Source organism: Delphinus delphis, chromosome 16 (genome assembly GCF_949987515.2).
Source record: "Delphinus delphis chromosome 16, mDelDel1.2, whole genome shotgun sequence".
Classification (NCBI taxonomy): Eukaryota; Metazoa; Chordata; class Mammalia; order Artiodactyla; family Delphinidae; genus Delphinus; species Delphinus delphis.
The window spans coordinates 15,323,317-15,349,606 of record NC_082698.1 but is presented as its reverse complement, the minus strand read 5'-3'; the positions used below and the strand labels follow the sequence as shown (position 1 = coordinate 15,349,606).

At 35.4% G+C, this 26,290-nt stretch overlaps 1 protein-coding gene across 3 annotated transcripts in view; it reads left to right on the top strand.

Moving 5' to 3' along the window:
* The window catches only part of TRUB1 (TruB pseudouridine synthase family member 1), a 52,757-nt gene that overhangs the window by 6,343 nt on the left and 20,124 nt on the right, over window positions 1-26,290 (top strand). For 2 of the 3 annotated variants that reach the window (XM_060034015.1, XM_060034014.1), the window contains exons 3-8: window positions 3,533-3,588; window positions 9,976-10,057; window positions 17,114-17,186; window positions 18,503-18,642; window positions 20,556-20,612; window positions 21,414-21,614. In XM_060034015.1, the coding sequence (XP_059889998.1) occupies window positions 3,533-3,588; window positions 9,976-10,057; window positions 17,114-17,186; window positions 18,503-18,642; window positions 20,556-20,612; window positions 21,414-21,614 (609 nt within the window). Of the gene's footprint in view, window positions 1-3,532; window positions 3,589-9,975; window positions 10,058-17,113; window positions 17,187-18,502; window positions 18,643-20,555; window positions 20,613-21,413; window positions 24,357-26,290 lie in introns of those variants that run through there. The other variant, XM_060034013.1, reaches the window with a different exon arrangement.

The window sequence follows — 26,290 nt, the reverse complement described above, 5'->3', positions numbered from 1 at the left end:
GGGAAGCCCTATACACCATTTTAGAAGTTATTTTTTAACTTTAGAGGTTAGAAAATTACAGTGAAAAAATTTAGAAAATACAAAAAAAGTTGAAAATAAAACTTATACATTTTCTACCTTGCAGCAATAATCACTGTTAACATTTTTGTTATATTTCTTCCTAGCTTTTTGTCGATGCAGAATTTTTAAGTTGAGCTGTTTTACTGTATGTATGTACATTGTATCCTTTTTTTACTTAACATCATAACATAGCATTTTTTTCATGTTAATTAAAAATATTTGTAAACATGATTTTTTCTTTTTTTAGACTTTATTGAGGAATAATTGACCAATATAATTGTGTATGTTTAAAGTGTTGAAATCATATCAAGTATCTTCTCCAACCACAATGATATCAAACTAGAAATCAATTACAGGAGGAAAACGATATTAAATAATACACTTCTGAATAATCAGTGGGTCAAGGAAGAAATCAAAAGGGAAGTCAAAAAATATCTTGAGACAAATGAAATGCAAATACAACATATTAAAATTTATGGGATGTGGCAAAAGCAGTTCTAAGAGGGAAATAAACATTATTTTTAATGGCAATATCATGTGATGTCATATTGATTTAACCATTTCCTTATTTGAGGTCATTGGAGATTATTACCAGTTTTGTTAGTAGGACTGATTTTGTAAGGATCATCTTTATGAATAAAACTTCCTCTTTGTTTTGGATTATTAAGATAGATTCCTGGAAGTGGAAAGATACTGGTCTTTCCAAGTGATTGCAAGGGTCTTGGAGAGTTAGATAAATGGCAGTAGAAACTTCCAACTGCAAAATGCTTTGGAATTACATGTGTAATAGACTTGCCGGCCCTAAAGTGACTCTCATCATAAATAAGTTCAATGATTTGAGAATAGAGTATTACGACATTTGTATAGGTTTGGAGACAGTGGCTTTATTTTTTTATAGAGAAACATCTGAGCACAGAAAACTTGGGAGATCATAGAGTGGTAATTGCGAGACAGTACTTGGAAAATCCTGGTTTTCATTCATTCTTCTGATTCTTTACACTTTTTCAAACTGTTGCGTATTTGCTTATGCTTTTCCTCTCAGGTAAACTGCTCATCTCTGTCTTCTTTAGTTGTAGAAATCCTACTAACCTTTCCTGATTTGGTTGAAATGCTGTCTCCTACATGTGAATCCTGCCCACTTGCTTTTTTATATTGCCAATGTAAAACTTCACGGTATTCTTTGGTTTTGTTAACTCACTGAGGGCTAAAACAAGGTCTTATTTATTTCTGTACCTATACAACAAAATTTTGAATGGTTGAATGGGAAAAAGCTGAATAAAAATTCTGTCCTATAAACTGTCCCTTGAATGAAAAGCTGCTGGTTGGCTAGGTCTCAACTCCAGTTAATTTTTCTATATACCACTTCTGTATTAGTCTTCCTAAAATTCTGCTTTCACTAATCACCGAACTTCAATGGACCTTGGTCTTCTTGGGTATAAAATGAGAGCGTTAAGCTGGGTAACTCTAAGATGCCTTGTTGTTTCATTCTGGATCACTGAACTAGCAGAGAAATCATCATCAGTCCAGCATTTAAACCATGATAGAATCAAACACATCAGCCTGCTCTTAAGACGCCCTGCACTCTGGTTGAGAAACCCACTGTGCTCATCCTTGTATCTGAGAATTTGTCAGTTTGTTCCTTCTTTAGAACATGCTTCTCTCTTGTCTGCATCTTCATATCCTGTACATCCTTTAATCCCTAACTCACACTAAACGTTTGAATGAAGCATTCTCGGGCCTCTGTAGCCATTTAGAGTGCTCCCTCCTTTGACCTCCTACAGCAGTTATTCTCTGTGTGTTCATTTTGACACAATCATATACCGTTGTATTGTTATTTAGAGTTATTCACTCATTAATTCAGGCAACAGGTTTTTGAGCACTTGCAGTTTCCCTTATCTGTATTGTATTTTCCCCATGAGATTATAAGCTCTTTCAAAGTCAGGAAATGTGCTGTTCCATTAAAAGTGTTCTTCTTGGCATTGAGTGCATGGTAGCTCCTTGCAAAATATTGATTGGGGATTCTTGAATGGAATAAAATTGAATTGAATCTTTTATTATTGTACAAAGTTTTTGCCTCAGCAGCAGCTGCTGTTATTTGAAGGGTGCTATGCTCAACAGAGGATCCTGAAGGCAGACAGTTTCTATGTTGGTCCTTGAACCAATATGCCTGTCAGAGAAGCCGAGAGGGGTGGGGGTTTGGGATGGACTTGATGAAGGAGTTGGGATGCGAGCTGTGTTTCAAAGGATGGACTTTGAATACTTTACTAAGGAGTTGGTACTGTAGGCATTGGGACCCTATTGAGGATTGTTTGGGGGCTTTGTGCAGTATAGGTTTTCAGAAATGGTATGAATTGGGAGAGGAAGGGATAAGATGTAGAATAGCTAGGTTTACAGTATATAGGCTGCTTTAGGCTGGCGGCAGTGGGAAGAATGCCTAGATGAGTAAGGTGGCAGGGAGGATGAGAGGAAGGGGGTCTGCTGTTAGTCTGGTTTGAACTTTAACTCCACCATTTACTAGTTGTGAGATGCTGGGCAAAGTTCTTAGTCTCTCTATGCCTCAGTTTCCTCACCTATCAAATAGGGATAATTGTATTATCTTTCAGGGTTGTTATAAGGATTAAATGAGCTAATGAATGGAAAACATCTAGAGTAGAATTTGATTCATAGTAAACTCAGTGAATCTGCTATAAATATTCATGATAATTCTTTTAGCTTGCCAATTGTTTCTCCTTGTTGCTTATAATTCTGAATTGTGGTGGTTATATTGTGTTCTTTTACAAAATTGTATCCATTAATGAGAAATACTTCAATTCTTACAAAAATTTGCGTGCTATTAGGTGAAGAAATGATTATGTCCTCTCATCCTCGGCTGGTGAAATGTGTTGTCATAAGGATAATGTTTGAAATTGAGGAGACGTGAGCCATTGTACTTTGTGTACGGCCTACACGAACATACACTCTCCAGGCTCTCATTTTACCCTGTATTCTTTTTTGTGTTGGGTTGATTTGTTGTTTCTGTTTTCTTGATTGTATGCTACTGGGCACTAATCATCTTTAAATGGTTCATTAGTTATGAGGCTTTTGCTTTGTTTAATAATGAACTCTGTCAAATATTTTATCATACCAAGATTAATTGTACCATGTATTTTCACTGATGCCCATATAAAATTCCAGTGAGTCCTTTGAGGTTTTTCCAAAACTTTTTGTTATCTGATTGTCTGGACTGAGGTTTCTAGTATGTTTCACAGTTCGGAAAAGGAAAAAAAGTCTCCCACCTGCACTTCAGAATTTCTTACTTGCAGGACAAGTTCAACCAATTGGAGTAATAGGAGCCCTCACATTATGCTAAATAAATGGTTTTCCAACTTTACATTACATATGCCAAGAAATTATGACCAATGTATGTCATAAAACATTTTTAAAACCTAGGTTTACAATAGAGTGTCATGATATTTCTTTCTTTGATTTGTAGTGGTTGGAATTGGAAGGGGAACAAAACTGTTGACCAGTATGTTGTCAGGGTCCAAGGTAAGAATACTGGAATGGTTCTGTTTTTCTTCAATGTTTTCTTAATGACCTATGTGTTGGATTTTATCAATTCAAAAATAAGCTGTATAAATTGCATGAATGTCAACACTGAGTATTAAACACAATGTCTATAATCATGATATCTGAGATTCAAAATATTGAGACTATAAATTAGTGATTTAAAAACAAATTTGACTCATAGAAGCAAAACTTTTGTGATGCCCATAATTTAAACATACATGTATTTAGGTTCTTTTGGGTTTTTTTGTTTTGTATAATCGTATTTCTTAAGTGAAAGGGAACTTACAGATCATAAATTCTACCAGAAGATTTTTTTTTTTTTTTTTTGTGGTGCGCAGTCCTCTCACTGCCGTGGCCTCTCCCATTGTGGAGCACAGGCTCCGGATGCGCAGGCTCAGTGGCCATGGCTCACGGGCCCAGCCACTCCGCGGCATGTGGGATCCTCCCGGACCGGGGCACGAACCCGTGTCCGCTGCATCGGCAGGCAGACTCTCAACCACTGTGCCACCAGGGAAGCCCGACCAGAAGATTTTTTTAAACCTTGGAATTTTTGTAGAAGCAATACCATTTTGTAAACCATGCAATTTCCAACAAAAGATACGCTTTTTTCAATGGTTATAAAATGTTTACTAAATAAAAGAATGGGGCCTCTTTAAGATGATGTTACATCATTCCTTGACTAAATCCGAAAGCATCTTTCCTGGTATTTGCTAGGAGAGGGAGGAGGGGTTAGGAAGAGGCAGGAGAGGCTCTAAACCTGTTGAGTGAGAACCCTCATCGAAATAGCAGGGGAGCCCTAAGACAAGTCTAGATGTCAGTATTTGACCTCTCCGGGCCTCTCAGTTTTTCCTTAGGACAAATGGTTTTGATTCTCTCAAGGGTCTCTTCTAGCATTAAAAGAGATAATAATATCTGTATTCCAATTAGCAACTAGGTGCTGGTTATGATAGTTGGGGCCAGGGGCCAGTGAAAATGCCTGTGGAAGGAAGATTAATATGCCACTAGTTAGGGAAGAATTTCAGCAATTTCCTGGACTAAACTTTTTATTTGTTTTAAAACCCTTGCTCCAAGCAGGATATAAATAGTTTGGATAAAGTGGTTTTGTCTAAATTGTTTCTTTAAAAAAAAAAAAAAAAGTGGTCAAAGACCATTTAAAAAACTTCCCATTTCATTGCAGACTGATTGATGACTTTTATAAAATACAGTTAAACTGTTATGGCAATGTCAAATTGCTAAAGAAGTTTCTAAGCACCTTCATTTTCTGAACTTATCTCATGGTGGATACCGGCCCTTGGGCCATACTCTGAGTGCCAGGGGTCTAAGTAAGCTTTTCTTAAAATAAAAAGCCCTGGAGAGCCTGTTGCCTTTGACATCCCATTTTAGTTATTAACTGGCATAAAAACCTGTGTCTTTCAGTTGGGAAGGATCTTAATACCTTAGATAAATGGAAAAATTTCCATGCAGCTTGCTCTGCAGTCTTCAAAATATTGGTGTTGAAAAATCACAGAGTATAAAAATTGTGTTAGAGTGGAGGAGTTTGACAGTTTTACAGTAAATTTGAACATTGTACTGACCCATGGAGTTTAGAATCTGTTTCTGTTACAGGATTTGCCAGTTGCTTGATATATGTTCCTTAATTCTAAAATATAAACAGTGGTTACCTTGATACAGGATTATGGATGATTTTATTTTCTTTTTTCACATTATTTGGTGTTCTCCAAAATCTTTACAATGAAAAGTCACTTTTATAATAATAGCAAAAAGATATATTTGCATTAAGGAATGTGTTTGTTTTCTTTTTCCTCCCAAGATAACATACGTGAAGTTCACTGGAATATTCATTATCCAGCCCTCCCCTCCAAAACCACAAGTACATGTAACACACTATATGTTGTTGAAAGGTTTTACATGTAAATTCCAGGCATATTTCCAGAAATATGATGACTGGAAATATAAATACATCATTGGCTCTGGCTTAAGTTTATTTATCACAAACCATTTTGGTATTCAGCTAGGAAAGCTGAATGTCATACAGTGAAATCACCGATCCTCAGATGACTGTAAAGTAAATAGAAAATCCCAGGTGCATCTTATTATAGAGACCTAGTTCTTGGGTGTTTCATGTTTCAAAAATAAGCGTTATTGGGCTTCCCTGGTGGCGCAGTGGTAGAGAGTTCCCCTGCTGATGCAGGGGACACGGGTTCGTGCCCCGCCCCGGGAAAATCCCACATGCCGCAGAGCGGCTGGGCCCGTGAGCCATGGCCGCTGGGCCTGCGCGTCCGGGGCCTGTGCTCCGCAACGGGAGAGGCCCCAACAGTGAGAGGCCCGCGTACCACAAAGTAAGTAAAAAATAAGCGTTATTATCTTGTTAGCTATTTGTGTTTCTTATACTTTTAATTTTAGATTATGTACTTGTTGAAAAATTAAATCTTTTAAATTTTACCTTTAAGTATGTTGGACATTACACTTTTATCAAAAGTAGTTAAAAGCTGTTAATGAATTTTTTAAAAATTTATTTATTTTATTTATTTTTGGCTGTGTTGGGTCTTCGTTGCTGCGCTTGGGCTTTCTGTCGTTGCGGCGAGCGGGCGCTGCTCTTCGTTCCAGTGTGCGGGCTTCTCACTGCGGTGGCTTCTCTTGTTGCCTAGCACGGGCTCTAGGTGCGTGGGCTTCAGTAGTTACAGCACCTGGGCTCAGTAGTTGTGGCTTACGAACTCTAGAGTGCAGGCTCAGTAGTTTTGGCACATGGGCTGAGTTGCTCTGCATGTGGGATCTTCCCGGACCAGGGATCGAACCCGTGCCCCCTGCATTGGCTGGTGGATTCCCAACCACTGTGCCACTAGGGAAGCCCTGTTAATGAATTTTTAAAAATAGATTTTGTTTTTAGCACTGGCTGTAATCTTGGAGATCTTATGCAGTGACTTACAAAAATTTTTTGAGGAAGACTCATAATAAGAATTTCATTTTACACATGACTCTATATATCCATTCATGTATAAGAACCAAAAATTTTATCAAACAACTTTAACCCTATGTACAGTGTACTCTTGATATCTTTCTTTCATTTAAAAAATTGTCTGCAGCCTTCTAATGGGGCACAGGCCTGCTGTTTGACCTCATATTTACTTTTTCCACTTTTACAGATGAATTTTTTTTTTTTTTTTGCGGTACGCGGGCCTCTCACTGTTGTGGCCTCTCCCGTTGCGGAGCACAGGCTCCGGACACGCAGGCTCAGCGGCCATGGCTCATGGGCCCAGCCGCTCCGCGGCATGTGGGATCTTCCCGGACCGGGACACGAACCTGTGTCCGCTGCATCGGCAGGCGGACTCTCAACCACTGCGCCACCAGGGAAGCCCTACAGATGAATTTTTATTTGCATCACAGTGCTACTAGAAAAATTAGCCTTTTAGTATGTGTAGAGTGGGGTTACCTCAAGAGTAGAAATACTTAGTTCTAGGATGGCAGATACTCGCTGTTCATGTTATAGCCATATCGTAATACACCGTTGCCTCACCATCCAGTCCTAAGGAGAGACATTGTTGATTGAATGTGACCTAACACTCTTTTCTGCTGAACCAAGAAATATCCTTAGAATCCTATTCAATGTAATAAATACCAGTTCATACAACACTATCAATTAATGGGTGGAGTGCTGACCTTTACCTAAAATCTTTAGGCCATGAGATTAATTTGCCTCCATTTTGTGGAGACCACAGATTATTTAGACCACCCCACTCCTTTCATGCATTCCTTCCCAATCAGATTGGAGTAAGATTTAAGAAAAGAGCCCTTCCTTGTCTTCGTCATTAGCTTTCTCTTTGTCATATGGTAAGCCTTGCTCTGCCAATGATCAACTTTCTCTTGAGCCATTTTTTCCTCACTGCATTCTCTTTTGGGATTATGAGTGTAATGTGTGCATAAAGCATGTAGGTTTTCTGTACAGTGCCTGTTACACAAAAGTTGCTCAACAGATACTGTTATTACTATTCTCAAGTGTTTCACTATCCCCAAATCTCTCTCTCCTGAGTTTCAGGCCTCTTGGGTCCCTCTGGCTACATGTTCCATAGACATTAATTTTATTCAAGCAATTTCTGTTGGAAATCTTGAATACAGTTAATTTCGTTGCTTTTATTTCTATCTATGATTTTTGGTGGCCTAGGCAAAAATATGACATTCATTAGAAAGAGAAAGCATGCCAGTTTTTTAATGAAGAGACTTTACCCTGGGCATTATAGTCAGAAAGAAATTTCTTACAGTAAGGAATATTGAGTGACAGATAGTGGATCTCAAAATAGTTTACAACAGGTGAAGAAGTGGATCTGCATGAAATATAACTTTGGTAAAAGGATTCTAAGGGGGTTAGGCTAATACATCCCTTTGACCTAACTTGATCTAATTATGGAATATAGATTACCTAGAAGAAGGCAATAGATGCATAGTCCCTTTACTCTCTTCCCTAAATTATACTTTCTTTGAACCAGTCATTCAGCAGAATCTGGATGGCAGATGTACTTTGAAGTAACAGACTTTGATGAGGTTTTGGAGTATTATCTTTATTAGCTTTCTATATTGCTGATTAAAAGTTGGTTACTTATATGTGCTTTTGAAACCAGTGAGCGATGGAAGGGTTGATGTTCTATTAGGAAATCATTGATGCCATATAAAGACTCTTACCTAGCAATTTACAGGTATATAAGGTATATATATATATATGCAGAGATAAACCATAATAGTACCTGTAGGCAAAGCCAACATTTCGTCAGAAAGCTGCTTTGTATCCCCCTCCAACCCTTGAACAAGTGTTATCATTGGGATATACAAACTTTTCCCCTGGGATATTTCAGAGGGCAGTAATTTCCCCCAGGTATACAGTAGCATTTTTAGGTTAACCAGTCAATGTCAATTCTGAAGTGTGACTTGAATAATGTTCCTCTGAAACTTAGCAACTCTCGGAGATTAGAGCATCTCTAATCTACTTTCTCCAGAGGTAGTCTAATTTGTACCTTTTCTTTACACTCTATTAATATTCATACATTTCATAAGTACTATATTGAAAATTTTGAAGGACTTACATTTATGAACTGTATAGAGCTATTGCTTTTTAATGAAGATATTCAAAACCACATGTTTTCGGTGTGGTAGCGTAATAAGCTTATCATTAATAAACATAATCCTGCAAAGTTCTCCAGCTTAAATTACTCAGCGTAACTACATATTCTTTTCAGTGGGAATTATATTCCTTGCATTTTTCTCACTACTTCATGTGAACCTCCAAATAAAATTTGAATTTGATCAAAAGAGAGGAATACAAAGAATATGTAGTATAAGTGTGGCCTGAGATGGGAAGCAGAACAATCCTCAGTTAACTCAGTGATCTACTTCTTCATTTGTGAATAATGAGCAGTTCTGAGAAGTGACTTTTATCCTTTCAGAGAGCTTAAGAAGTAGCAATTTCTCTTTATTAAGAAACACATATGTACATTACTTATGCTATACTAGTTTTGCCTTATTTTCTACATATTTAGCTTTTGTTTAAATGCATAAACAAGTTACTAAGATTACTCTTGGTATTTCATGTAAGAAGTAATAAATTGATTAATTAAAAATTAATTTTACTTTTAAGTATGGTAAAATCATTGAATCTTGAGATGACTAGGTAGGGGATTATTGTACCATTCTCTCTACTCATAGGTGTATTTGAAAATTTTCCTTCAAAATCAAAACTGCCCAGTAGAAAACTGGTTTAAAAAATTTTTTTTTACAGTAACAGTATATTTATAAGCCATGATTATCAATAAAATCAGGCTTTTCCTTGTCATGTTGGCTGGTGTGGGAAGTTTGTGAATGTTCCTCAATCTGTACAATACTTCCCACATATCAGAAACTAACAAAGCGGGGCTTCCCTGGTGGTGCAGTGGTTAAAAACCCGCCTGCCAACGCAGGAGACACGGGTTCGAGCCCTGGTCCGGGAAGATCCCACATGTCGCGGAGCAGCTAAGCCTGTGCACCACAACGGCTGATCTTGCGCTCTAGAGCCCGCGAGCCACAGCTGCTGAGCCCGTGTGCCACAACTACTGAAGCCCGCCCGCCTAGAGCCCGTGCTCCCAACAAAAGAATCCACCACAATGAGAAGCCCACTCACTGCAACTAGAGAAAAAAGCACGTACGGAGACCCAATGCAGCCAAAAATAAATAGATAAATAAATAAATTTATAAAAAAACTAACAAAGCAATTGCAGTCTATTGATTTTTGCCTTTATTTTGTATCAGGTAGTATTAGTAAGGTTCTGTATAAACTTTAAGACATGCATAACAGTTCTTCTTTACCTTATGGCCTATTTCTCTCCCTTGTTTCTCTTCCTCTAGAGGTATATTGCCACTGGTGAACTGGGGAAAGCTACTGACACGCTAGATTCTACAGGGAAAGTAACAGAAGAAAAACCTTACGGTATGAAGTTCATCTTAGGTAGTCCTTGTTTTTAATATTTAGAGAAAGTTTCTCTGAATTCAGAATTTAAAATAAATCTCATATTCCCAGTGATTTTAATTGTCAGTACATTTCTTTGGGTTAAGAAGGTTGGAAAAACATATTTGCTTATTTGGTATGTCTGTTAATAAAGATTTATAATAATTACCTCTTTTCCTATAATCAGTTTTTCTTTAATGTGCAGAATTCTTCCAACTAACTCCCTTGCCAAAAACCATTTATAGCTGGGATTTAGGACATTTTTCCTAATGAATGTGAAACAAAGCAGAGAAACTCTCTTGCTAGATTTTACCTGCATCTTGCCATTGTTGTTGTTTTGTTTTTGTTTTTTATAATTATCTCTTAGCTGTTGAGATAAATGTACTAGGGTTAGTACTTTTAAATTGATCATATTTCTATGCTTTTGGAGTATGTAAAAAGATAAGACAAAAGGAAAGCTGTTTCTCTAGCAGTAAAGCAGAACTCATTGGGGCCCACCTTAATTTTTCTACCATTCCTTCTTGCGCTACTTTAAGAAAGGATAGATAAATGGTTTCCTAGCAATTCTCATAGTGCTTATGCTATTTATAATGCAGCAGTTGTGGTTTTTGTACAGTCAGTTCACCCACATTATTGTGTCATCAATTGTGAATTATTTGTAAGCTTCCTGGGTTTCTTTTCTGCCTGGGCTTAATGTTATCTTTTTTTAATGTACCTATAGGCAGTCTAGCATCTGCTTCCCTATGTTTTTGTGTTGAGTGGTCTTAATATATATTACATATTACCCTCGTAGTGAGACCAACCTTCTTGTTCATAATAGCTTCACTTGTCCTGTTAACATTAATATGTGGCTTAGTATCTTGCATGATCAATCAAGCACCAAAATGAAAAGAAAAATCACTGATTTATTTCGAATCTTTTAAAAAAGATGTTGAATTAGCCTTGAAATTATTATTATTATGGAATAATAGCAGATGCTCACTTAATGGAAACCCAACTGCAATCTTCAGCCAGAGTGCTTTTAAGATTCAGGCGGCCTAGGAGAATGTCAGCGATTTCCAGAGTATCCTACAGTATATGTCAGTACACATATAATTAGAAGAATGGTGAGGAAGTGAAATTGGTGAGACTTGGTTGGATGAGGTAATGACAGAGAGGAGGTTGTTAACCACTACCTAGGTTTCTGGGTTGTAAAACTGGTTACATGATGGTGCAGTTTGTTGAGTAGGTGGTATTAAAAGAGGACCAGGGTGATGAAACTACTTAAACATACTCTTCCTTCCTGCCCTTAAGCATTTTGGAATTTTTACAAACTCTACTTTGTATTGTATCATTTATAACCTTATTTACTTACCTTAAAGAAAGCATATTAGTTTGTTAAAATCGTCTCATTATAATCTTGAAAAGCAACTTTCTTTAGGCCCTGAAAGGAAGAGCTCCCTATAGTTTATTGAATAGTATTTGTAGGCCCAGAAAATGAGAGCTCAGAGAATTTTGCTGATTGACATGATTTTTCTGTATGATTTCTGTAAATCAGTAAATGTTTGTCATCTGTTTAAGCTGTACAGCAGGGTACCAGGGGGAAGATAAATACAAGACCTACCCTGTTTCCTTAAGGAACTTGTGTCATATAGAGAACTAGGACCTATGTTCTCAACCCTCTGTGAACTAATACTAAGACCTATAACTTATATTTTCTAATGGCTTCTTTATTATCCTGAAATAAAAGTCAGAGGTATTCTCCACTACCTACACGTTAAAAAAAAAATCAATGTTAATACAGTAAGTGGACTATAAAGAAGAAATAAAGGTAATTTATAGTAAAATAGACATATCATTATGTAAATACACAGATATTACTACATGGAAAGTCTTCATGAAGTAGTCATATATATACTATATATAACAGATACTTATACGTAAATCACTGTGAATGCCACAAGTCAAATGCGGACTGACAGGAATGTGGTATTGATGACTCAGTACTGGAAAGTTCAGTATATGTAAGACTGTACAAAAAATTCTGCGTTTAAATGGGAAATGGAGTTATGTTCTAGCCTAAGGTAATTATAAACAGACTTTCACCCACATGAACATCTGGCAGACCTCCAGAAGTCATGAAGGGCATAGGACAGTTCGTCACTGTGCTGTACCACTGCACATTGCAGGAAATCCAGCATCCCTGGTCCTCGCCTATTAAGTGCTGCTGATGTCGCCACCCTACCCAATCATTATAACAATCAAAAGTACGGTTCTTAATTAACCTGTTGAGAACAACTGACATCTGGTTAAAGTAAGGCAGTATGCAGTAAATGGCAAGTGAATGATCTTAGGTCATTTTATCCTATCTAGACAAATAATATTTTTAGCCATAGAAAATGAGTGTGTAGCTCAGTAGACGCAACGTTCAAACCATATTAATAGGGCCCTTTCTTTTATTCTCTATCCTGACACCTTCTGTTATTTCTAAACAGGGTTTTTCACCATTTATTAAAAATCAATCTTTGTGCTAATACCAAACTATCTTAATTGCTATAGTTTTAGAATGAGTCTTGTTATCTGAAAGAGCAAGTTTTCCTACCTTTTCTATTTATTTATTTATTTTTGGCTGCGTTGGGTCTTCGTTGCTGCATGCAGGCTTCCTCTAGTTCGGTGAGCGGGGGCTGCTCTTGTTGCGGTGCGCGGGCTCCTCATTGCAGTGGCTTCTCTTATTGTGGATCACGGGCTCTAGGTGCTTGGGCTTCAGTAGTTGTGGGACACGGGCTCAGTAGCTGTGGCTCACGGGCTCTAGAGTGCAGGCTCAATAGTTGTGGCACGTGGGCTTAGTTGCTCTGCAGCATGTGGTATCTTCCCAGTCCAGGGCTTGAACCCGTGTCCCCTGCATTGGCAGGTGGATTCTTAACCACTGCGCCCCAGGGAGGCCCTGCTACCTTACTTTTATAGATTTTCTTTTATAGGTTTTTTTATAGCTTTCTTATCAAAGTAAGGAAATTGTTTTCTATTCCTAATTTGCCATTTGTTTGTTTTTTTAATCATGAGCAGCCATTGAATTTTATCAAATTTTTTTGTATCTGTTGATTTTCCTCCTAGTCAAATATTAAAGTAACTTTACATTTCCAGAATAATCCCAACCTGATCATAATATGCTATCCTTTACATAAATTGTTGGATTTAATTTGCTAATATTTAGTTTAGAATTTTTGCATTTTTGTCTATGAGTGAGATTACCCTGTATTTTTCCTTTCTCTTAATGTCCTTGACTGGTTTTGATATCAAGGTTATACCAACCTCATAAAATGGGATGGGGAGTATTCTCTCTCTCTTTTTTTTATTCTCTGGAAGAATTTATGTGAGATTGGCATTATTTCTTTTTCTACTGTTTGGTAGAATTTACTGGTAGACATCTGATTCTGGAGTTTTCTTTATTAGGAAGCCTTTTAATCATGGATTAGATTCCTTTACTAGCTATCAAACTTAATATTTTTTATTTCTTGTGTCATTCTAGATAATTTTTCCCCTAGGAATTTGTCCATTGCATCTCAAATTTCCAAGTTATTGCTATAAAGTTGTTCATTGTATTCCTTTAAGATTTTTCTTTTTATTTATTTATTTATTTTTTATTATTTTTCTTTTTATGTTGAAATAATATCAAACTTAGAGAAAAGTTGCAAAAATAAAGCCATATTTTTGTAGATTTCAGTGTACAGAGCTTTCACTTCTTTTGTATATGAAATCTCTAAGTACTTCGTTTTTTTAACGCTATTATAAATTGGATTTTTAAAATATCAATTTCTGATAGTTCATTGCTAGATATACATAGATGGAGATGACTTTTGTGTATTAATCTTATGCCTTTCAGCCTTGCTAAACTCACTTATTAATTCTAGTCGCTTTTGTATGGATTCCTTGTTAGGATGGGTCTAAAGTAGACTTTTTTTCAGGTCTGCATTAGCCCTACTCCAAAGGCATGGCTTTTCTTGGGTGTCTATCGAGTGCTGGGGTATTCAGCAAAGTTTCTTCGTTCTGAGGGGTTGGAATTTGGACATCTTCCAGCCTTGTAAGAGGTTTGGTAGTAGCTCTTTTTTTAACTTTGTTAAGACTCACTATATATGCACAGCTTGGAATTTAGCCAGTTTCAAGTGGACCCCTATAGACATCACTTTCTCTGTGTAATGCTCTCAAATTCCAGCTGCTGCCGCTTCCCCAAATTCTGATCTTTGCTCAGAGCTTTGTTTGTTATTCCCCTCCCTGCAGTACAGTTCAGAAAGCACCCCCAAGCAAAAGCAAGTGATTGTGGGCCTTACCTTGTTTTTTTCCTCTTCTCTCAGGGATGATAGTCCTTGCTATGTGTTGTCTAATGTTTGAAAACAATTGTTTGCTGTACTTTTTCCAGTTTAACAGCTGCTTTTGGTGACAAGGCTTGTCCAGTAACCATTTAACTCTATCCTGGGTGAATTTTTTTTTTTAAGTCTTTACTGAATTTGTTTACAGTATCGCTTTTGTTGTTTATGTTCTGGTTTTTTGGTCATGAGGCATGTGGGATCTCAGTTCCCCGACCAGGGATCGAACCCACACCCCCTGCATTGGGAGGCAAAGTCTCAACCACTGGACTGCCAGGGGAGTCCCTGAATATCGTTTTTAAATCCGTCATCCTGCTTTTAACTCCATAGTTCAGTTAAGTACCAGCTTTCATGTTGGAAGTTCACTGGAAGAGCCAATAAATTTTAAGCAAATAATAACATGTAACATGGTCTTGTATATATTAATTTTATGGGAGTGACTTTTAAAAAAATTAATTTCAAATGAATACTATCACATTGATGATTTATTAATTTGCTAAATAAAGAATAATTACTCAAGTTCTATGGTACTTCTGTCGTACCTATCATCTTCTACCAAAGGTCCTTCTTTTGGCCAGTTATTGGATATACTTGCTTTAGAGATTTTATTCTTGATTTCTTTTTAAATCCTTTGGAGGTAGAGTCTTTATTCTTACAGGGACAATTATTATTATTTGGATCAGACTAGTATCATGTTTCAGATATAGCCAGCATGCTTCACTACATATTAAAAATATCTAAAATATTATATTTGCTTTTATTGTAAAATAACTTGCTGCACAGGCTTTCTGTCTGGCGATTTGAACATCAAATGAATGATTCCTTGGTGACTTTTAAATGCTCTTTTAACCTTGAGATTCTGTTATTCATCAGCAAATTAAATTCAGCAAGAATGTCTTTAGTACCATCTTAATTGTGTGCATTATATAAGAGGAAAAGCTATCTTTGCCTTTAAGGAGATAAGAATTCCATTGGTGAGGTAATACCTACATATATATAGTAGGTAACAGTTAAAAATTGTGAATGATTAATTTCAGAATGAACAGCAAAACCATAAATGCCTAGGATGCATGGCAGAAGTAGAATGAGAAAGAGTACATCTTGTCACCTTGTGGGAGGGAATATCAGTAAAAGAGAGCCACTGAAGCAGGACAAAGGAGCACACGTTGGCAGGAATGTCAGTAAAGAGACCAATTTGGCGGAAGTAGAAAGCTGTTTGGTCTTATTTTTAAAATGTGTGGCAGACTAGATTGTGAACTATAGCAATTTTATCAACAGTGGCATTTCTTTCATCAGTTGCCAGCATGGTGGTAATGTTGGCTGTCCAGATTTGGAAGTTTTGCATAACTAAGGTGCCACCAGTAATTATGTTTTAATGTTTCAGTAGAGTAAAAAATTTTCATGGAAAAATCCATTCATATCATGAGATACATCTGTTTGAAAAGCAGTTTGAACAGAATAGGCTTTTCAGATCTGCCTTTTTGGAGCTAGGTGTTAGAGAAATTCTTTTGAGTTCCGTAGCTCTCCTCTGAGTCTAGTAGATTCTGGTCTTTTGTTCATGTTTAGCTTGTAAGGATCAAGGTCACACTGAAGTTAAGACTCTCTTGCTGCATTGATGATGAAATCTGGACATGTTCCATGCTGTCTTTTAATTTTTATTCTGGTGTTCGAACAGTAATTCAAAGCACATTAGTTAGTTTTTGTTTAATATTGTTCAAATAAAATCAAATCCTTTGACATGTGTACACCAGAATAAAAAAGTTTAAATAAATTTCCTACAAAGTGAAAAAGAAGACTGTAATTTCTTTCCATTGCTATAACCTAAACAAGTTATAGAATATTTCTGTAACTTAGTTTATTAGTGAATATGAAATATGGATAGTCATCTATCTATATGTGAAAATCCCAAATATTGAATTTCAGTGTGTTATAGTTTTCAGTTGTTAAAATTATAGAACAGTACTTTAATATTGCATCATTTTGTTTGAAAGAGTATCAAATACAAGCTGAAAAGCTTTATCTGACTAAGACAGATAAAATCTTTGCTATGTATATTCTCTTTTTGCACTGGCTTATTTTTGAGGCAAAAGTCAGACTCCTGACTGCAATTCCAAGAGCAGTGAAGGAGACATAAATACAACTTTACTTAGGGACAAAGTTAATGTGAGTGTGGAAAATGTATACCATACCATACAACAGTTTTGAAATCTATCAGGTCAAATTTTAAATGTTGTTAGTACTTGATAATCTTCAATAATTTATTCAGTTATTTATAATATTTGACGCCTGGAAAACCTTAGAAATGAACTTTACAGGTATTTTTCTACTTACTTTCTGATCACTGCAGGACCATTCCGATAGCTTTATGCAACATTTTTCTCAGGTCTTCTGAAGGCCATAGTAAGTATGTAGTAAATGCATATAAGATGATTGGATCATTTTTAATGGAGAAAAAAATGAAGCAAAGGAAATTAAATTTAGTCTTAATATTGGACAATATAAGACTTTCCCCCTTTTATCTCATTAGCATGTATTTTATCCATCTCAACAAGGTAGAATTTGACCTGCAAAACGTACATTGTAATAAATGCTTTGTTGGAAATTTTTTTTTAATTTTCAGAGTTGTCAGTGCTGTAAAAATAGCACATGTACTTCTGTGGTTGTTTTAGTGTCACTTTTTTTGGTTCATTTTTGGCAGATAAAATAACACAGGAAGATATTGAAGGCATTCTACAGAAATTTACTGGGAATATAATGCAAGTACCTCCTCTGTAAGTTCAATTAATGAATTTGAATAAATGTTTAATTTTATTTTCCAGTGGCTAACATCACTTTAATGAAAAAAGAAAAGAGGAGGGGCTTCCTTTTACTATATGGTGAGGCAGGTTTGATGAAGTAAGGTGAACCTGATTCAGACAGGATGCAGAGCTTCTGACACTCTCTAAGAGGTAGTGGGATGTAGTCTCCTCTGTCTCTGGATATTGCCACAGCCTGACATCTGTGCTCTTCTAGGATTTATTGGTTCTTCTGATTCCATCTGTAGACATCAGGGCAGTTCTGGAGAGCAGAGATGTCACTTTTCCCAGAATTGCTGTGAAGGGACCAGTCCAGTCTGGTACAGGCATCAGAGCTGTGATTCAGAGTCCAGTTGGCACTTCCTGTCAGGTGTTGGGCCCATTCCTTTTGGACCCAGAATCTTATACTTCACAATTCTCGGCAATAAATGAAACAGATGAGAATTATAACTTATTAAAAGTATAATGATACTGATTTACCATTTAGCCATATTTTTGTGTATGTTACCATTTCAAGCAAATTGCTTCTTTTTTTTTTAATGGCTTATAGGATGTGTCAGGATATGTTACTAACAGTTCTTTTAGAATTTAGAATATATTTTGTGTTTTAAAAACATCTTAAGTTTTTTCAAGAACACTGAAATATCTATGGAGAAATGTTTCTTCATAATTTTGCCTCAAATGTGAAGACTTAAAAATTGTAGCCGGATCTGAATAAACATTATTTTGGATCATTATTGTTAAGATAGAGTAAACATTTATAAGAATCGTTTTAGAATTTTCTTCTCTGTGATTGTTCCAAGGATTTTGTGGTCTAGTAAAATTTAATCACACAAAGATAAGATCTGTTATTTGTTTATTTGCTCTTTGGAAACATTTTGGTAACTTATATTTGAAAATGAATATTATTATAATGGAAATATATTGTTTCAAGGAAATATAGCTGAGATCATTGTGACTGGAGACCCTTAACCCAGAATGAGGACTAGTGAAGACATGAATAGACCATCTCCAGGAAGATGGTTAAAGAGAAATATTGACAACATTGCTCACTGAGTGCCAGAATGAGCTGTATTAGCCTCAAAGATATTTAGGAGCTCTATATGTGACACCATTGTGAAGTAGATTAGAAGAAAAAATTAGTTCATTCTTAGAAGGATTTTCAGTTTAAAGAGCTGCTAATCATCCTTTCTTTCCATGCTGTAATCTGGAATTATTTTCTCTTTCTTTCTCAATCTCTCTCTATTCTTCCTCCCTCCTTCTCTTCCTGTCTCCCTCTTGTACCTTGCAAGCTATTCTGCATTAAAGAAAGATGGACAGAGACTTTCAACTTTGATGAAGAGAGGTGAAGTAGTAGAAGCAAAACCTGCCAGGCCAGTTACCGTGTACAGTCTTTCCCTACAAAAATTCCAGCCACCATTTTTCACATTAGGTAAGATGGAGAAATTTGAAAACATTTGTATTTACATGTGCCTTTATTTTATATTTGGCTACTTTTGTGTAATGTTAATGGATCCCTAGGATATTGGAGATTTTTAAAAATTTGAGTTTAAAGAAGGTTAGAATTTGTTAATACCTTTTTGACAGCACAAATAATGAGAATACCTATAGCTATATGGAGGTTCAGAAATGTCCTAAATAGTGTGAGTTTTTCATATATTATATTATCTTACTATAAAGTTGGAAGTAACATACTTTGGATCTCTATGGGGAAGAATAGGTAAGGAGTACCTGTTTTCAAAATTTTGTATTTTATTATCTTATGGATACTTGTTCCCCATTTTGGCTAATACCTGATAATTTACACTCAGTTTTTTATTGACATTAATTTGTCCTTTTAAAACGATGCATTTTCAGTTTTTGGACGAGAAATTCTAAGAGTGGAGTGACCCCCCCCCCCTTCTTTGTCACCAATAAATCACTGCTAAAGATCATGAAAATATAGGAGTAATGGGTAAGGCAGAAGTGTATTCCTAGACGTGTGGTAAATTTTAACTCAAGTTATCGATTTGAATTTATCTATAATCCATATTTGAAATAAATTTAAAACCGAAAAAGTTTTTTTCTATTGTTTGGAAATTTTATGATCTCCTAGCTAAAGCCCTGAACGTACAAGAGCTGTGGAGAATCAAAAGCTGTATTTCTTATTAATCCTCAGGCTCCCTGAAATTGACCCTGCTCCCAATTTCATGGTGCATACTGAATGGGATTCCTTGTAGACATAATTTCCCAAAACCTTTTTTCCTGAACTTCGTTGCTTTTTTTCCCATTGACATTATTATTTAGTGTGTATTAAGTTCCTGTAGATTGTGGGTTTTGTACAATTTTCTTAAAAAGTCACTCCTTAAGTTTCCTGATTCTAAAATATTAGGCGAACAATGAAACAAACATACTCAAAAATGTTTCACTCCATTCCATGAAAATGCGGCCTCTGTGTTGGCACAATAGATATTATCTATGAAAGTAAAAAAAACCTCAAATTTTTCCAGTTGCATTTGTTCACTGGAATTTGTAGTAGTCCAAATTTGACTCTTTTCACCAAAGTCAAATATACTGCAAGGATATAGAAATTCCCTCAAATAGCTTTATTTGTATGCTAAGCTAGAAACAGAAAGTAGTCCGTTTGTGTGAAAATACGGTTCTTTTCAGGATGTCTTCTGGATGAATAAAAATAATCCAGAGCCCTGCTCTTAACCAATAAACTTGTATTATACTGCGTTAAGAAGATGTTTAGTTATGCATTCAGTTCTGGTACATTGTGTAATTTTAAGTTATTTCATGATTTTTTCAGGAATATTTCCAAGAGAACATTTAAATATGCGGAGTTCTCCATGTAGTATATCACCCCAAACATAATTCCTGTCACTGAAAAGGGTTTTTTTGTTTGTTGTGTTTTTTTGAGTGTACAAATCTGAAAATATTTTAAAAATCTACAGCTCATGATAGCAAGGCTGAGATGTCTAAGCATTTAAAGCCTATTAAATGAAAAAGATGTACAAATCTGAAAATAGTTTTTTAAATCTGCAGCTCATAATAGCAAAGCTGAGATTTCTAACTATTTAAAATCTATTAAATGAACAAGGCTGAAGTATTAAAGTGGTATGACTTGCCATGTAATTTAAAATGTGTTCAAGAGTTTCTGCTGTTTGCTTTCTCCACACTCTGACTTTGCAGTCTCACAAACACATATGCTACTGGATGAATAATTTATATTTTAGCGCATAAATGTTTTATCACTCGATTGTTTGCATAGTGCATTTTTACATTTGTTTAGGGGCATCATTTCTATGTAAAGTGGATTTCATAGGCGGTTAGCAATTTACCATGTCACTGTTAACATTCCAGATGTTGAATGTGGAGGAGGTTTTTATATCAGAAGCTTGGTCAGTGACATTGGCAGAGGTAAGCATAAAGATGAATTATGAATTATCATTTAGAGAATAATATTCCTTTTTGATGGGAGGAAGGAATTTTCCGTTTTCCATGTCTCTGAGTACTGGCCTTAGGAACTGGATTCTTGCTGCCCTTCCACCTTCGAAGCGTTATAGGTTTATGGAAGACAGTTATCAGCGTAAGCAGCTGCAGTGAAATGCTTGTAATGGGAGAGAGGAGAAAAAGAGGAATAGAAAATAAAGATGTGAATAATGAATCTCAGGACCAACATTTTTTTCAAGTATAAAATATTTTAACTCAAAGTAAGGATAAGAAGAAAAGATTAAGCCTTCTAAAAGTTATTTTTATCGCTACAAGTCAAATGTTGTTTGAAAACTGGAAGCCATAGTCTTAGAAACAGCCAGGAAGTTGCAGTTCTGGCCCTGCCATTTTCTGGCAGTCGTGACACTGGACAGGTCACATTACCTCATCCTCAAAGTGAGACGAATAGTAACCTCATGGGGTTGTTTCATGGGTTAAATAAGAAGAGTGTGCAACTTCCTTGTAGACTTTAAAGCAGTTTATTAGGTCAGTTATTAAATGTTATTTTGCTCCTTAATCATTTCTTAATCTCAAGGCTCTTGGCTATTATAATGGATAATTACAGTTTTACGTTTGAGGTGGTTTTGAGAGGTCTGAATCGAGTTCTGTCATTTGCAAAATTATGGCCGATGAAATACTGAATTACTGGATCATTTATGTTGCTTCAGTATTTGAATGAAATGCTGAATCATTTATCTTTTGTTTTCCTTTCACCTTTTGTTGCCATAGAACTGTCTTCCTGTGCCAATGTGCTAGAGCTGACCCGCACCAAACAGGGACCCTTTACACTGGAGGAGCACGCCCTTCCCGAAGACAAATGGACAATTGATGACATTGCACAGTCTCTTGAGCAGTGCTCATCCCTTCTCCCAGCAGAGACGGCACTTAAAAAATCAAAACCTGAGGAGTCTAATGAGCCAGTTTTGAGCTGTGAGTACATAACTCTAAATGAGATAAAGGGAGAAGATGATATGATTAAGACATTTTAAGTTTGGATTGGGGTTGTCTTCATTTCCTGGTTGACATTTGCATCCTGTGTGCAGAATGACAAGCTGTGTGTGTGCCAAGACAAACGATTCTTTTTTTTTTTTGCATGAGGAAAAATGTCCATCATTTATGGTTTCTACGGTGCACAGTTTATCTGCTGTACATTATAAATAGCCTTGCAGTTGTTCAGTTCTTGCTGTACTACAGAATGTTCTTCTAGGATGTTATTATGTTGTTAGATTGGATTCAGGAAAATCAACTTTCTGATTTTGATCTCTCATCAAAGTCTTTTCCTGTGAAAAAGTTGACCACATTTTCTAATCAGAGGAAAAAAAAATATGAGCTAAATGTTTCTTTGGTGTGACAAAGTGAATGTATATTAGTTTCTTTGACTTTATTTTGGCTTCCTCGTGACTCTGGTTATTGAAATTCCTTAACTATGTTTGAAAAAGCCATTATTTAACTCATGTTTTGGAGAGTTTATGATTATTAAGAACATTTCTTTGATAAGGCTGCACTTATCTTGGTAATAGCTGTGTTAGTTTAGATCTTAGAAGCTAATAAACTTCTATCGTAAATATTTGTAGAAGAAGCAAATTATTGCTGCTACCACTAATGGAATGTAAATTGAAGACTAAATGTTTAATTAAATTCACCTCTACTCTCCCATTAGCACAGAACAGCTCCTATGGCTTATGTTTTGGCAGCTATGAGATAGTTTCCTGGTAATTTAATCAGTACAGTCGACCACCCTGTACCAGTTTACTAAATAACCTAATTAAAATTAAGCTAAAGAATGCCTTCAATGAAAAACTTCTTTTCTTTATTCTTTAGTACTTGTTCATACATCTTTATAGGGTATTAATTCCCATGATACTTTGCTTTCAATTTGCTCTTTCAAGTGATGTTTATATATGCTGAGATTGCTGCCCTGCATTTCCAGTTAATCCCTTCTGCTCTAAATGTTTAAAAACAGTTATTCTCAAACGTTTTCATTCAGGTAGCCTACTGAAAGTTCCCTGTCCCTCTCTACCATAGTTTTGAAAACAGTCACATTCTGAAATAGTAAATTTCATATGTAATGAGTACGTCATATTTTTGTTATAGGAAAGCAATATATAGTGCAGCATCTGTAGAAATTTTCAAATCCCCCTGCGTTTATCCAAATAAATAGTTTCAAAAGGAAGACTTGTTAAATTTTTCATCATATAAGAGTTTTTACATTTTTATGGATTGTCTTTCTTTTAAAGGTGGTTGCTTTGCAACCTCTAACTTATAAATTTTAAATATGTAAACAAACGTGATCTTATTTGTGGTTAACCTAATATAAACTCAATATAAAAAGTTATATGCTTCAATAGAACACTTTCAGCGTATTGGCAACATTTTTCAAGTGGAAATGGAAATATTAAAACATTCTTAGTATGACACAGAAAATTATAAGGAAGATTTAATTATCATAATGCCTTAAATAAAACACCAAACACACAAAGTTGTAAATTGAAGCTTTTACAGTTTTACATATTCATATCTAGTGCCCTGCAGTTTGTGTAACCAAAGGTGGCAGTGGCTGCCTCTTTCTGTTGGAGTGGTACAGGTTACAGTATGTCTTCATACACTGCCAGCTAAGGTCCAAATATAAAACAACTAGGGCCTCTCTGCTCTATTTCTCAACTTAAAATTTAAAGTGTATAATTTACTAATGGAGAAGAGTATAAATTTTTTGAAAAGACAAGTGACTTTTTAAAATGATAACCAATCTTTTTCTTTTATCGAAAACATTGAAGAAAATGTTGCCAAATGGAAAAATTACCAAATCCTCACCATCTTGATACAGTGACTTCAGAACTTTAATTTCATATTATTCTTTTCCCTTCTTTTGTTCACATAATTACAGTCTGAAGACACCTATACTTTTTATTGACTATTTTTTAAATTTCATATTCTTTTACTATTTGTATTTAGTTTTGACAATGATTATCTTAATCATATTACTTCAGTTTGTTTAAACCATTTCTCTATTGCTGAATACTTAGGTTATTTTCAATTTTATTAGGGCAAGTTCCTGGGAGTGGGATTATTAGATGGAATAATATGAACAATTTAATTTTCCTCAATGAGTTTGCCTTATTGCTTTCCCAAAGAGTTGTAACATTTTACAGTGTCATCATTTGAGTATGTCAGTTCACTAAAATTCGACAGCTTTGGGTGGGGGATTTATATGTCGTTGCTCATTTAGTAACTTATACGGGTTCAGAGTTGCTCTGATTTGCCTTTGTGTGACTTTTTCACATACTTTGTTCACTTATGTAAATAAATGTCTTAATGGTTTCTTTATACATTTGTGTGAGTTATTTGTGCAGTAAATACTTGTAGAAGCATTTTCATGGCCTGTTCTTTCTTATTTTAGTTTCATTTTCCATTTTTACTAACCACATTTGCTAATATTAAGAATTCTTCCCCTTTTAGAGTCACCAGATTTATGAGTATGAATAGTTAATATTTATTGAAAACTAAAGATATTATTCTTAACTTTCATAAGCAGCTGTAACTGATCAAGATTCTCTAAAAAGTTTAAGACTCATCCATAAACAAATTAGTTTTCTCTTGAGTCTAGTATTTGAATACCAACTGCTTTGTTTTTTTCATTTTAATCAAAATATTAAAGAAATAGCTGTGCCTTATATGTTTCTAGGCCTAATTCTTTATGTAATAATAAAGTTGTTTTACTTGTAAGAAAACGTGTTAGAAATTTCTGGAAATGTTTCAACCTGGAACATACAAATGACTTCATATTGACACTTAGTTTTTTATATTTCTGGAAAATATTGTCTTAAAAGTCATCAAAAGTGGTCATAGAATTATTTACAGTTTTAAGATCCATGAGCATTAAAATAATATAATTTTTTTCTTTGATAATTCAAAATTATAAAATTTGCAAGGGCTAAACTCACATTTTCCTATACTGACTAGGTCTTTTCTTCTTAAATACTTGAATTAATACAAGCTACTGATCCATCATCAGAAATGATTCATTGTACTACATAAGAAAAGAATGCTTCAGTACGTTAAAAGGTCTTCGGTACATTTTATGCCGCTCTGATCAGTTAGAAATTTGTATCAGACTTACAATGAACATTTAAAGGTTTAATTAGAAAAAAGAAGAAAGTAATTTACCTCATATCATGATGTATATAATAGAAAAATTATAATTCAAAAAGCACTCTAAAATATTGAAACATTTAAATAGAGGAATATGATAAATATAAGCTTTATGGCTTGAAATGATTGTAATGGTCTTGTAATTAAATTGAAATAGAAGACTTGTCTTGAAGCTGTTTCTTTAAGGTATGTGTGGGCAGCTGTAGCCTGGCCTAATCATTTATTAAATGTCACTTGTTAAACACTTATTACATGGCACTTGAATCAGTAGTGCCTTCATAGTTTCAACTTGAGTTAAAATTCTCTCTTTGAACAGGAATATTGCTGTTCATATTGCTGTTCATGTTCATCTTGCTGTGTTACATAATCATACCAGTAGGAAAGTTGAAGTCAGAAACTATATTTTGCTCCTCTTATTCGTAACTCTTAAAATATAACATATTAAGATGATTTCCGTCTCCGCTAACAGTCAGTTTCTTGATCCAGGCAAATCACTTAATCTTTTTAGGCCTCAGCTTTCTTATATTTAAAACAAAGGAGACAGACTAGTCTATCTCTAAGAACTTTTGCAGAACTAAAATAGGCTGGTGAGCGTAGGTGATTTGTATTTATTCTGTTCAGAGCTTGTTCTTTTTAAGCCTGAATTTTCACGTTCATCAGTTTTGGAAAATTCTCATCCCTTACCTCTTTGAATATCACATCTTTTCCATCTAGTACTTCTGTTAGATTTATGTCTTCTCATTTTATTGTGTCTAATTACTCTTTCATATTTTCCAGTGCTTTATCTCAGTGCTTCTTCTTGGGGAATTTCCTTGAACCTTTTTCCCAGATATGAATTCATTCTTCTGCTATTTTAATTTACTGTTTATGCATGTATTTATTTCAGTGATTACTGTGTTTTTTTTTGTTTGTTTTTTTTTGTTTTTTTTTGCGGCACACCGGCCTCTCACTGTTGTGGCCTCTCCTGCGCAGAGCACAGGCTCCAGACACGCAGGCCCAGTGGCCATGGCTCACAGGCCCAGCCGCTCCACGGCACGTGGGATCCTCCCGGACCGGGGCACGAACCCGCGTCCCCTGCATCGGCAGGCGGATTCCCAATCTCTGCGCCACCAGAGAAGCCCTACTGTGGTTTCTTAAAGTTTATAGAACATCAACTTTTTTTTTTTTCAAAATCCTTCTTTTTGTGTGTGTTGTCTTTCATCAGGGCTTTAGTTTAAATATATATCATATATATATATAAGTATCAATAAAAGTTTTATATGTGTGTGTATATAATTTTTACTGATATTTAATATCTATACAGAAACTTGCACATATCATAAATGTATCATCTGAATTTTTACAAAGCAAACATGTGCAACCAACAACCAAATAAAAAAAAATACAACAGATCATTACTAGTCCACTAGAGGCCCTCTAGAGGTTCCCCTCCAGTTACTAGCTCCCAGCCCCACCCC